The sequence below is a fragment of the Podarcis bocagei genome, assembly GCF_964188305.1.
Source record: "Podarcis bocagei genome assembly, chromosome: 9".
Lineage (NCBI taxonomy): Eukaryota > Metazoa > Chordata > Lepidosauria > Squamata > Lacertidae > Podarcis > Podarcis bocagei.
This window is the reverse complement of record NC_138134.1, coordinates 2,520,329-2,532,940: the sequence shown is the minus strand read 5'-3', so window position 1 is coordinate 2,532,940 and position 12,612 is coordinate 2,520,329. Positions and strand designations below refer to the sequence as shown.

The window sequence follows — 12,612 nt, the reverse complement described above, 5'->3', positions numbered from 1 at the left end:
TTTGCTAGATATTAGAAAACTCTGGCAATGCCAACAGTTGAGAAATGGCAAACTGAGGTTCTTGAAATTGCCAGAGTGGATCAGCGTGAAATGGGCTCTCCGTCAGCAGCGGCATTTGTGGTGAGGTGGACCTGCCCTCTCAACTGTGTGGGGGCCCCTTGACCCCATGCCTGCTCCCGTAAGAAGCATCACCCGTGTTTGTGGCTCCACTCCAGCCTCTGCTACTGATCTCAGCACTGCATCACAACATATTAGAATATACCTTTGTTTTTGATCAGACCTTCGTTTTTGTAAATAAGATGGGTGTGTATTACAAACCAATGAATAGATAAAAATCAACTCCATTTCATTTCATTTCGGGGGGGGGGGGGCTTGGAAATAACATTTCCTGTCAGGCACGCTTTGCAGGTGATGCAGCGCTAGCTTTCGCCATGCGTGGCTACTTCTATTAATATTATCTATGCAATCTAGTTCTTAAAAGGAGGGACAGAGGCTGGTGCTGTCCGTGACTGCCATTCAAGGCGTGCCATGGTGCATTGCTTGAGAAAACCACTGCACTATGGGGATGGGAAAAGAAATGGATCCAAATTCAAATATTTCACCACGTTAAGTCTCCTAGATATAAATGGTGCTCCTTCCAACACAAATGATTTGAGAATTATACTGAAATGATTGAAAAATACCAGGTAGGATAATGGCACACAAACAAACAGCAGCCACTTACCTGCCATTGACAGCAAAACACAGCTGGCACATCCCATGCAGTACTGCTGTAGCGTTCTGTAAGAAAGTGGCTATTTTGGGGTTTTCATCAATTGGGCCTTGGACGGAGAGGAAGCAGCAACACAGCTTTTCAATTAATCCCATATTTACCACATAGCTAGCAAAGGAAAGAGAAGGGGGTGGAAATGCATTAAAGCAGGTCATGGTGCCCCAATTGTGATGTTCCCAAGGTGTACGGCAATTTCCCCCCATTGTGGAAGCACTATACAATGCAGTGCCTTCCCGGTGGCAGCACCATATCTATGGAACTCCCTCTTAGTATATATCTGATTGTCCTTCATGCAGTATTTATTCAGGCATTATCTTAAGACCAGCTTATTTTTGTTGGCCTTCAGAGTATAGTGAGAGAGGCCCTAGTTGTCTAATTTGTCTAAAACACATTTATTTTGTCTTGAATACTACTGATTGTCATAGGTTACTATAACTGGATTTTATTGTAACTTGTGGTTTTTATGCTGATTTTTAAATTAATGTTAATAGCTGTCCTGAGCTTTGTATGAGGGTGGGATAATAATAATAATTCTGTGTCGATCACATATATTTGGCCATTATCATGTTGTTTTATACTTGTAGACCCTAATGTATTACTTCAAGATTAATGGATGTCTTTGTTTTTATATATGAGTAAATGATTCACAATGGCTTTTATATTTAAGCAATAGTTTAGAATGAGAAAAATCAACTAAAACACACAAGACACAATATGATCACAACACAGTCTTCCCCAAGTCTAGTTTCTATATCCTCTATCTTTTTAGCTGACAACAAATGATGAACTTATTTGTTGTTCAAAGAAATATCCTTTCCCCACAGATAAAAGCAGACATTTCAAATCAACCCTAAGGCATGGTCTCATCAGTTGGAACATAACCTGTACAAAAAACTGACTCCTGAACCTTTTCCTGCTATCTTTTTGCTGCTGTTGGGCAGCATTGTCCCTCTTCCTGACAATTCAAATTTGGGAGCGTCCAGACTGTCACTATTTAAGGGCTGGCTTTAATCACATGCTGGCAAATTCAGGTTGCAGAAGTAAAGTTGATGGGGAGAACCTGTGCAACAAACCTGCTTCCTGAAAGACTGGAAAGTTTGTGATATGGAAAGTGACAGGAAGAGGCACTGGGAAGTGTAGGACAACCCACACTTAGCACAACATAGTCTAACTGCCACACAAATAAAAAACCTCCCTGCAAACAAATCAGAGTGAATGCTAAACAAACAGGTTGTCTGGAAGCAGCCACCACCTCCCTAAATTGTTCTGATCACTAGAAGACAGAACCAATGTGGGATCCGAGAGGTGGAGTCTTTTTGCAGGAAAGGACTGTGGAGAAATCAGGTAGACGCAAATGACCTTGCAATAAAGATGTAAGAGGAGCGAAAGTCAAGAGTAAACCGAGAGGAAGTGCCAGCTTAGAATCAATTTGGCCTTCAGAAACATGTGGAAACAGCTGGCAACATCAAAGGCCCCCAATGTGCTTTAGTGACCAAGTCACACTACTCAGAGATTATCTCAGGCTGGGGCAGCAGGATTTCAGAAAGGCAGATTTAGACAGTTCTCTGCATATGTTTCTTGTGACAAGTCTTGCTAGGTGTGGATGTATCATGGAATCTAATTTCATAAATCTGTAAAAGAGAACCACTTTCTAAAATGGAAATCTTCACGTTGTCAGTGACATATAAAAGCTGAATGCCTTTCAGTGCCCTAATCCTAAATGAGGAAAGTCACCCTCATAATTTTAATGGGGTAATTTAAAATTCAATATAACATTTTAGTGTTTTCTATTTAAGAGATGGTTAGAAACCTTGAGAAAGGGAAGAGTTAGAAATGTAACAAATAATGTGGAACAATGGGTAACACAGTACTTTAAAGTGTGGTTTTAAAATGTATAAAAAATTAATTAATTAATTAATTAATTAATTAATTAATTAATTAAGGAAGTAATAATACATGATCTAGCTGTGTATCATAAGGGCTATGATTCGACAAAATAGCCATGATCAAAATGATCACCCTCCCAAAACTAACCTACCTATTCCAAACCCTCCCAATCTGGATTCCCCCAACACAACTTCACAGATGGCAGAGAAAACTACACTCTTTTATCTTCTCACATAAAAAACCAATAATAAGCCCCAAATACCTGTACCTCCCCACCTCAGAAGGAGGATGGGGAATCCCCAACACAGAAGCATATTACATTGCCAACCAAATACACCATATAATCCCATATATACTAGAAGATGAGACAAAACAATGGGTACACCTAGAGAGGGACACAATTGAAAATACTTGCACCACAGCATACCCACTCCTCCCAAACAAACTAAAGAAAATTCTCACAACACTTAACAGATACACACAGACCATGCTCAAAGCATGGAAAACAGAAATAGGCAAACTATCCCCAACCCCATCCTCACTAATCCCCCTGGCGTACCACCCATTATTCCACCATGCAGCACAAAACCTCCAGATAAAAACCTGGCAAACCAAAGGCTTATATTGCCTAATAGACTTCTATAAAAATAACAAAGCTTTGTCAACACAAGAAACACAAGACAAACTAGAAGACACCCAAATGCCCTGGTTAACACAACACCAACTACATGCCCCCTTAAACAACCCAACAGTAAAATCAGCAACAAATAGGCCAATGACGACCTTCAAAAACCTCCTCCTAACAACAAAGGGAAACTGTAAAGGGATGGTATCCACAATATACAAAATACTACTCCAAAATCCCACAAACCCCCTAGACGCAATCAAAAAACAATGGGAGAATGACATAGGCTATGAGATTAACCCCACTCAATGGACCAGAATGTGGTCTAAACCCCCCTTTAAATCCATATCAACAAAAAGAAAAAAACTCACTCTGAAACTCACCTACAGGTGGTACCTAACACCAAGAAAACTAGCGCTAATATGCTCAGGAACCTCACCAAAATGCTGGAGAGGGTGCGCCTCCACAGGGACATACCTCCACATGTGGTGGGAATACCCCAAAATCCAACTATTCTGGACAACAGCTATACAAGAAATATGTAAAATAACTAAGCAAGTATTAGACTTCACCCCAGAATTGGCCCTACTAAACATCTTCCAAGAAAACAATCCCCAGTTACACCACAAAGAACTCATAACCCACCTGCTCTCAGCAGCCAGAAACACCATAACCAGACACTGGAGAGACCTATCAGGAGTAAGCCTGGACCAATGGTACCAAATAGTATGGGAAACAGCCCTACTAGAAAAATTAACCAATAAACTGAAACTGACACGGGGACAAACAGAAGAAGACGCCTTTACCCTGGTATGGCTCCCCTTTATCACAAACACAGCCCCAAAAGACAATGACAATAATCCACCAACAGCATACAAACCAATATGGCTAACTTATCCAAAACACCCACCCACCTCACCCACACATGAAAACAAACATCACCACAGCCAATCACAAATAAACAACCACACCACCAAAGGAACACAAGTGAACAACAGAGAACCGGCACGAGTAACGCTGACACCAAACCCTACATACATTAAGCAAAATAGAAACATCACCACCCGACCCCACCCCCATCTCCCCCCTTCCCCCCCCAATGTCTCAACAAATGAAACTGATTTGTAAAAATGTTACACGGAAAAAATACGAGAAACATTACACATACTTCTGTAAAACAAGAAAATCTTCAATAACCCCCCCCCCAAAAAACACACACACACACACACACACACACACACACACACAAAAACAAAACTAAGGGCTATGATTCCTGGTTTCTTTGCCTAATTGTTCATTTTATTTCTCTACTCAGTTCAGACCTTTCTCCAAGTCTTGTTTTGCATTAACTATTGTTTAGAATTGAAATCATGTTTTGAACTATGGTTTACAGCTGCTTGCTTCTTTTGGCTTTTCACCTGCTTGGCACTTCCATCTCAAGAGCTACAGTGTATTCTGGCACCACAGTAAAGGCCATAACCATGGATTGTCACTTTAGACATCATGCTAAATCATGGTTAGCACAAACCATGGTTTGCAAACCCACTTCAAAGTACAATGTCTGAATCCTTGATTTACTGGCCAATACCATGAAAAATGGCTTATCGTCAGACATCATACTGAACTACAGCTAATGGTTTTATGATAATTAAAGTGAGCTTCCCATTGCTTCTTGGCCAGCGGGGCTTGCTGCCAGGGCTGATCAGCTAAGTGACACGGATAGCAAGCCCCGCTAGGATCAGCTGCGCTAGGGAGCTGGCCACCAGGAACTCTCTAGGGCAGTTGAGAGGGCTTGCTATCAGGGCAACCTGTTGATCTGCACTGTCAGCGAACCCCTTTGAAGGCATGCTTCCATCGACCGTGTACCTTCACAGAGGTCTGCCGTGAGTCTATTTGCTGGCACAGTTTGAATCCAAACCACACCTGCAAACAGACTTCAAAGGGACTCACTGTAATAACTGAACAGGTAACTTCATCATGTAAAGATTCGTGCAAAGGCAGGTGGGAGAAATAAGGATTCAGGTTTAATATGATGTATGAATTATAATCTTCTCAAAGACTTCACAGATATTTTAATAGAGGATATGAAGGGGAAATTTCATAAGCAACAGCGACTACCGCTTAAGGAAATCTGCATTAGAAAAGGACTCCACATGCACCAAGGTAAAGAAGGAATATCCCTGCATCTATCTGGAAAAACAGCAAGAGGTGGCAAAAATGCCAATTTAAATAAAAATGGTACAGCACATAGGAAAGGATGTAGATAAAATACAGAAAGATAAAGAGCTGTGCATTCAAGTGCAGTTCCTGCCACCTAGAAATTAATGTATTGAGAAAGGAATTCCAAGTGGATCTAGTGCAAGAGGTCAGAGCAGAAGGAAGGCCAGGGTCAGTGCAAGGGGCAGAGTGGGGTTGAAGACATGGCAAAAGGTAATTTATTAAGAGAAGAGGGAGATCTCCTTGAAAAATTAAATGTATCCTTTATCCAGAGAAGGTGGAAGACAGATGACAAAGACAAAGACAAATATTTGGGTGGGGTTGGGAGCACTCCCCCAGAATCCTATTCAGAGAGGAAACAGACAAAAGATGATGTGCAGGGTGCTCCCCACACCACCCAACTCAGGCACCAGAAAACTAATTTCCCTTCCCTTTTAGTCTCATGCCGAATATTTCATGTCTTTAGAGGCTGCCAACTGGACATATATGGAATTTTGAAAAAAAAGGTTTGTGTAAAATTTGGATCCAGCAGAATTAGAATGGATCCTCCTGAATCGGCATAATTTCATATGGGTTCACAAAAAAGTTACCATCAAATTAAAGCTTACAGGCTGCACAAAAATCAGCACAATAAAAATCACAACAACAACAACAACAACAACAACAACAACAACAACAACAATAATAATAATAATACTGGCACGGATCCTCATGTTTCTGGAATGATCTCCTTTGAGATGTACCTAGCACCAACATGATGAACTTTAGTCAGTGGCCAAGTATGCACATCCTTATTCGTTACTGGCCCATAATGCTGTACTGATTTTGTTTGCTAACATATTTTGCTGACATGTATCTTGTTTATATTGTATTTTAAATGTTGGGTTTTAATAGATGATTTTGTTATGCATCTTTGGGATCTAAGGCCATATAGGGAAGGAAGGATATACATTTGATAAACAAATAGATGGCTTCAATATTTATTTATTTACTATATCAGCCAATGTACTCAAGATGGTTCACCATTACATGATACGAAAGAGAGAAGAGGAAGGGAAGGAACAGGACAACAAACCTGCTCAGGCACCATGGCCACTGCAGGAGGGGAGGTGTCAAGCTCAGCCAAGAGGGGCCCTGCTGCCGTCCCCTCTCCCCTGGATGCAGAATGGCGGGGAAACTGTGGGTGGAGACTAATCTGGAAGAGGAGGGGCCAAATGGCAGTTCACTCCAGCCAGGTTGATGGAGAGGACTTGATCTTTCATTTTCCCCTATGAAGAGGTTAAAGACATCCAGTTGTTTTCTCACCTAATGAGATCTTGAATCCTGCTGTTAAAGGCTTCAGCTTGTGTGGCCTTGTTCTTTGGTTCCTGAATTAATTTTGGCACACAAATCTGTTTGTTCCCATGCGATGCACTGGAGATCAGGCACCCAAAGACCACAGCTATGATTCTTAGAACTCCAGTGGTTACACCTTCAAACACTTGCTTGTTGGCAGTTCTTCCTAAGGTAGCATTATGGTCATCTGGAATGTAAACCTGCACACATATATCAAAACAAAATAAATTATTAAAAAACAAAACAACCCCGCTCCATTTTCCAAATTATTTGTTTCAATTCTTCCAACAGTTCCTCACAGGACTTCATTCCCAGAGCCCTCACCACCCTGGTCGCCTGTCTCTGGATGCCCTCCAGCTGGTGAGGTGATGCCCTTCACCGAGTCACCCCAGAGTCTTTAAGGCGTGCATTAGTAATAATAAGGATGAAGATAAACAGAAGGAGATGTGTCTTAAGTGGCAGACTGTCAACACTGTCCAGAGCTGGGTCTCATTCTAGGAAGAAAAAGGCTGGCTCCAGGGAATGAATACCAAAACAAATAAGGCTGCTTTCTAAACTCAGAAATTAATGATAACTCCAAATTGATTTCACTTTAAAAAAAAGGTATTTACACTTTTATTGTACAATAGTGGAATCATAAAGTACAGTTGCCCCACAGTTGAGTGCTGTATCTCTCTCCATGGGAATATGGTAACACTTGGCAATGAAGAACATGCACATTTTTTTATTATTCATCAGCTCTGTGCCTTGAGTTGGTACTTAAAATCCGTTGTAATAGTCTGTTCCTGGTAAGGAGCCAAGCTAGGAAGTGAGAAGTCTTCAGCTACTTATTCAAGTTCAGTTGAAGAAAGAATATTGTGTTGCATCAGTAATTTACATAGCCTGGAGTAATTCACGCCTGGTGATTTTGAGCCTCTACCTAAGTAGACGGATTGTATTTAAAACACGTGTGCCTATTTAATTAGCAAGTAAGATGCTACAATTTGGAAGTCATTAGCACAGCAATCATTCTCTGTACAATGGTACCTTGGTTCTCAAACGCCTTGGTACTCAAACGCCCTGCTTCCCAAATGCTGAAAACCTGGAAGTAAGTGTTCCGGTTTGCAAATGTTTTTCGGAAGCTGAACATTCGATGCAGCTGTCGGCTATTGTTAACGGGGCGCCTACACCAATCAGAAGCTGTGTCTTGGTTTTCGAACATTTCGGAAGTCAAACCGGCTTCCGGAATAGATTAAGTCTGGTGCTTTTGTTTTTGCTATTTATTTTGCGTTTTTGTTTTTGAGGCTTTTTTGGTTAATTTGTTTTTGTGACTGTGTGGAACCCAGTTCAGCTACTGATTGACTTATTGACTGACTGTGGAAATGGATAAAAGCCCCGCATCCAAACACTGACTATCATCAGTGTAGGTAAGAAAAAAATTTAATTTTAATTTTTATCATCTACAATACTGTTTTATTTATTTTATAGTACAGTACTTTGATTATTGCTTTCATTTTATGGACCAGTGGTCTTGTTAGATAGTAAAATTCATGTCAAATGGCTGTTTTAAGGGTTGTTTTTAAAAGTCAGGAACGGATGAATCCATTTTGCATGACTTTCTTTTTTTTTTAATGCATTTTTATTGAAGTTATGCACAAAAAACAGACATATATGAAAATACAGAGAAAAAATTACAAAGAAAAAAAAGAAAAGAAAAAACACACGTCCGAAAAAAGAAAAACACACAATCTGAACTTCCCTCCGTCCTTTTGATAAGTATCGAATATCTCCTTCCCTTACGTATTTGATTTTCAATCTATAGTCTTAAGTTCACTTGCTGGTCGTATTGTTCTAACCCCGTCAATTCACTTTAAGCATTTATTCCAATATATTTCCAAAATTTACTCCAATTTTTCAGAAATTTCTGTTCATCCTGATCTCTTATTTTACCTGTTAGTTTGTCAAGCTCAGCATAGTTTACCATTCTAATCTGCCAGTCCTTTATGTTGGGGATGGTTTCCACTTTCCAATATTGTGCCAACATAATTCTCGCTGCTGTGGTGGCGTAGAGGAATATCGTCCTATCTTCCTTTTTAATTTCTTTATCCATCATTCCCAACAGGAAGGCTTCAGGCCTCTTGGGAAAGGTATACTTAAATATTTTTTTAAGTTCATTATAAATTGATTCCCAAAAGCCTTTCACCTTTTTACATGTCCACCATAAATGATATAGGTCACCCTCCACCTCGCCACATTTCCAGCATCTCTTATCCTTTAATCTATACATTTTGGCCAATTTCACAGGGGTGTGGTACCATCTATATAGCATCTTCCAGATATTTTCTCTCAGTGCCATACATGCTGTGAACTTTATGTTACAATTCCAAACTTCTATCCACCTTTCAAAATCAATATTATAACCAAAGTCAATTGCCCATTTAATCATTGCCTCCTTCACCTCCTCATCTTTTGTGTACCACTCTAGTAATATATCATAAATTCTGGACAGGGTTTTATTTTTGCCTTCTATTACTTCTATATTAAATTTTGATTTTTTATCATCAAAACCCGCCTTCCTCTTATCCTCTTTTAACAAATCATTCACCTGGTGGTATTGCAGCCAACCAGTGAATAAATTTTTTATTTCTTCATAAGGTCTGAGTTTGGGCCCTTGGTCAGTTTTTCTTAACATTTCTTCATAGGTGGCGTTTGTCTCCTCCATATTTATTTTCTTAATCGTTAAGGCCTCTATTGGTGAAATCCACCATGGGGTCTTTCTTTCAAGGAGGTTTTTGTTCCTTTCCCATGCTTGATATAATGGTCCCCTAAAAATATGGTCTAAGAAACTCTTGTGAACTTTCACTTTCCCATACCAAAGGTACGAATGCCATCCGTACCAATTATTAAAGCCTTCCAGGTCCAGTAGCTCTCTATTCTCCAGTTTTATCCAATCTTTTACCCAATATATACAAGCCGCTTCATAGTATAAGCTTAGGTCCGGGAGAGAAAAACCCCCTCTTTCTTTTTTGTCTATCAAAATTTTCATTTTTATCCGTGGCCTTTTCCCCTGCCAAATATACTTTGCCAAGGCTCTCTGCCACTCTTTACATTGTTTTAGGCCTTTAAGTATGGGGATGGTTTGGAATAAAAATAACATTCTGGGCAGAATGTTCATTTTAACAACAGCTATCCTCCCCAAAAAGGAGAGTTTCATCCTCCCCTAAATTTCCATGTCTTTCTTTATACTCCTCCAGGTGGCATCGTAATTATCCTTGTATAAATTTATGTTCTTAGCTGTAACCCAGATCCCAAGATATTTCACTTTCTTAGCTACCGCAATTTTGGTCTTTCTTTCTAGATCACTTCTTCGTTAAATTTTTAACTAACATTTTGGTTTTGTTTTTATTTACCTTAAGTCCTGCCACGGCTCCAAATTCGTCAATTTTTTGTAAAGCTTCTTTTACGCTGTTTTTTGGGTCTTCTAAGGTTAGTACAATGTCATCTGCGAAGGCCTTGATTTTGTATTCCCTCTTTCCTACCCTGACTCCTGTGACTTCTGTTGCCCCCCTCAGTCTCTCGTTTAGTATTTCTAATACTGTTATAAACAATAGAGGGGACAGGGGGCAGCCTTGTCTAGTTCCTTTATATATACTAAAATATTCTGTTGTGGTGTTGTTTATTACCAATTTTGCCTTCTGTTCCTTATATATAGCTTCTATGCCTTTTCTAAATTTCTCTCCCACTCCCATCATTTCCAAACTTTTCTTCAAAAAATCCCACGAGATGTTATCAAACGCTTTCTCAGCATCTATGAATACCAAGGCCGCTTGTCTATCTATGCTCATATCCAAATATTCAATAATGTCTATCAAGTTCCTTACATTGTCCCTTAGTTGTCTCCCTGGGAGGAAGCCCATTTGATCTTTATGTATTCTGTTGTTCAAAACCTTTTTTAGTCTTTCTGCCATTATATCTGCAAATAGCTTATAATCATTATTTAGTAGTGAAATTTCTATGGGAAAGCACGCCTTGGTTTTGGAACACTTTGGTTTTGGAACAGACTTCCCAAACGGATTAAGTATGAGAACCAAGGTACCACTGCAGAACTTAAGGTGTTCCATTCTTTCCCCTAAACATGTCTGGCTCAAACTACACACAACACTGGATGATCTGGAGCCTTTTGAAGATGCAGCCAGCCAGGCAGTGCTGTGTGCGCGTGAGGGTAGAAAGGGCTGCGAAGGACACAGCGGAGTACCTGCATTTACAGGTAGGAAACTAAAAAGTCACAGTGATTACAAAAAGCTGCCAATACGGAAAAGGTAAATTGTGCTGCTCTTCTAGCACACGAGCACTCACTTTTGTGCCTTCGTGACATCAGCAGCCATGAGGTCCTTTCACATCTATCTGCATGATTAAAACACCACAGATGTATGGCAGGCAGATATAACAGATCAGGGCCCTTTCAATCCAGGCACCCAAAATCTGAACTGGCTGGCCAAAAGAGGCCTGCCTGGTCCCATTGCTGTGTGCCTTTTGGCAGCAGCAAGGATGGCTTTATTTCAGCAGGTGTTTTTTTGGATAATGCTTTGAAATGAGATCTGAATGCTGCTGATTCTGAATTTTTTGTTTTTGTATTGTTGCTTTTGGACTATTAAAATATATATTTTGGCCTTTTAACACACACACACATATATATATATGTTTATTTGATTTTGCCAAGTGCTTCTGTTATTTGTTATAGGAAGGTAGGGTACAAATACTGGGAATAATAAAGCAAAACACATGTTTTAAAATAAATTAATGAACAAACCTCTGTGTGGGTTGTACTCTCAAACTCGCGTTAGTAGGACTAGGACACGGGGCTTTTAACAGAAGTGGATAATTTATGCACAGCGGTCCTTACTGATATCAGCAGATGCATGCACAAGGTCAGTTATGGTGGCAAGTCCAGCAGGGGGCAAGGGCCACCAGAAACAGCAATCTTTCCTGCTCCTTACCAAGTGGGCTGCAGCCCTTAGGGAAAGAGCACCCGCTTTGCAGGCAAGAGGTCCAGGTTCCATCCCCAGGTAGGACTGAGAGAAACTCCCTGCCTGAAACCCTGGGGAGCTGCTGCCAGTCAGAGCTAGACGGACTGGTGGTCTCACTAAGGAAGTTTCCTATCTTCCTGGTGCTGCTAATAGGAAAGTGGGCTGTCATCTTGTTTGTCTGTTACATTTTCAGGACCACAGACCTGCCCTTTTCTTTACTCCACCTCCTCTGCCCCTACACATGATGTGCAATAAACCTAACGCATCTCCTGTAAACAAAGCCGAAGCCCCGCAGGGGAAAGGAAAGATTTACACTGGCTAACTGAACTGAGGGCTCTTCCCATTTGCTTTCAGCATGCTCTTACTGACTGACCCACAGGACCAGGAGCTTTGCTCCATTCTAATGCACAGTCCTAAAGACACCCAAGAAGGTCCAGCAGGTAAATGCTAAAAAGGTGGGAGGCCTAATCCTCTGGTGGGCTTAGTGCTTCCAGTGTAAACTTTGCGGACCATTTTGAATCTGTCTTAGCATGTTCTACCCACAGCTGAGAATCACGGACAGCAGCTGCCATCCAGGCAGGAGGACTCTGGGCAACAACTGTGCTCCTTGCACAAACAATTCTTCTCAGCAGTGGAAGGAACAGTTTTGCCTATACTATCTTATTGTGTTTGACATTTTTTCTTGCTGAATTTTGAAGTCATAATACAGTACCTGCTTACAAATAATAATAATAATAATAATGAGAAACTGCAGCAGAATGAAGAGATAA

The 12,612-nt window shown here is 40.5% G+C and overlaps 1 protein-coding gene across 1 annotated transcript in view; it reads right to left on the bottom strand.

The window, feature by feature from the left end:
• The window catches only part of SCAPER (S-phase cyclin A associated protein in the ER), a 212,502-nt gene that overhangs the window by 42,432 nt on the left and 157,458 nt on the right, over nucleotides 1-12,612 (bottom strand). The window contains exons 26-27 of the mRNA XM_081207983.1: nucleotides 6,807-7,036; nucleotides 725-880 (exon numbers count right to left, since the gene is read on the bottom strand). Coding sequence (XP_081064109.1) covers nucleotides 725-880; nucleotides 6,807-7,036 — 386 coding nt within the window. The remainder of the gene's footprint in view (nucleotides 1-724; nucleotides 881-6,806; nucleotides 7,037-12,612) is intronic.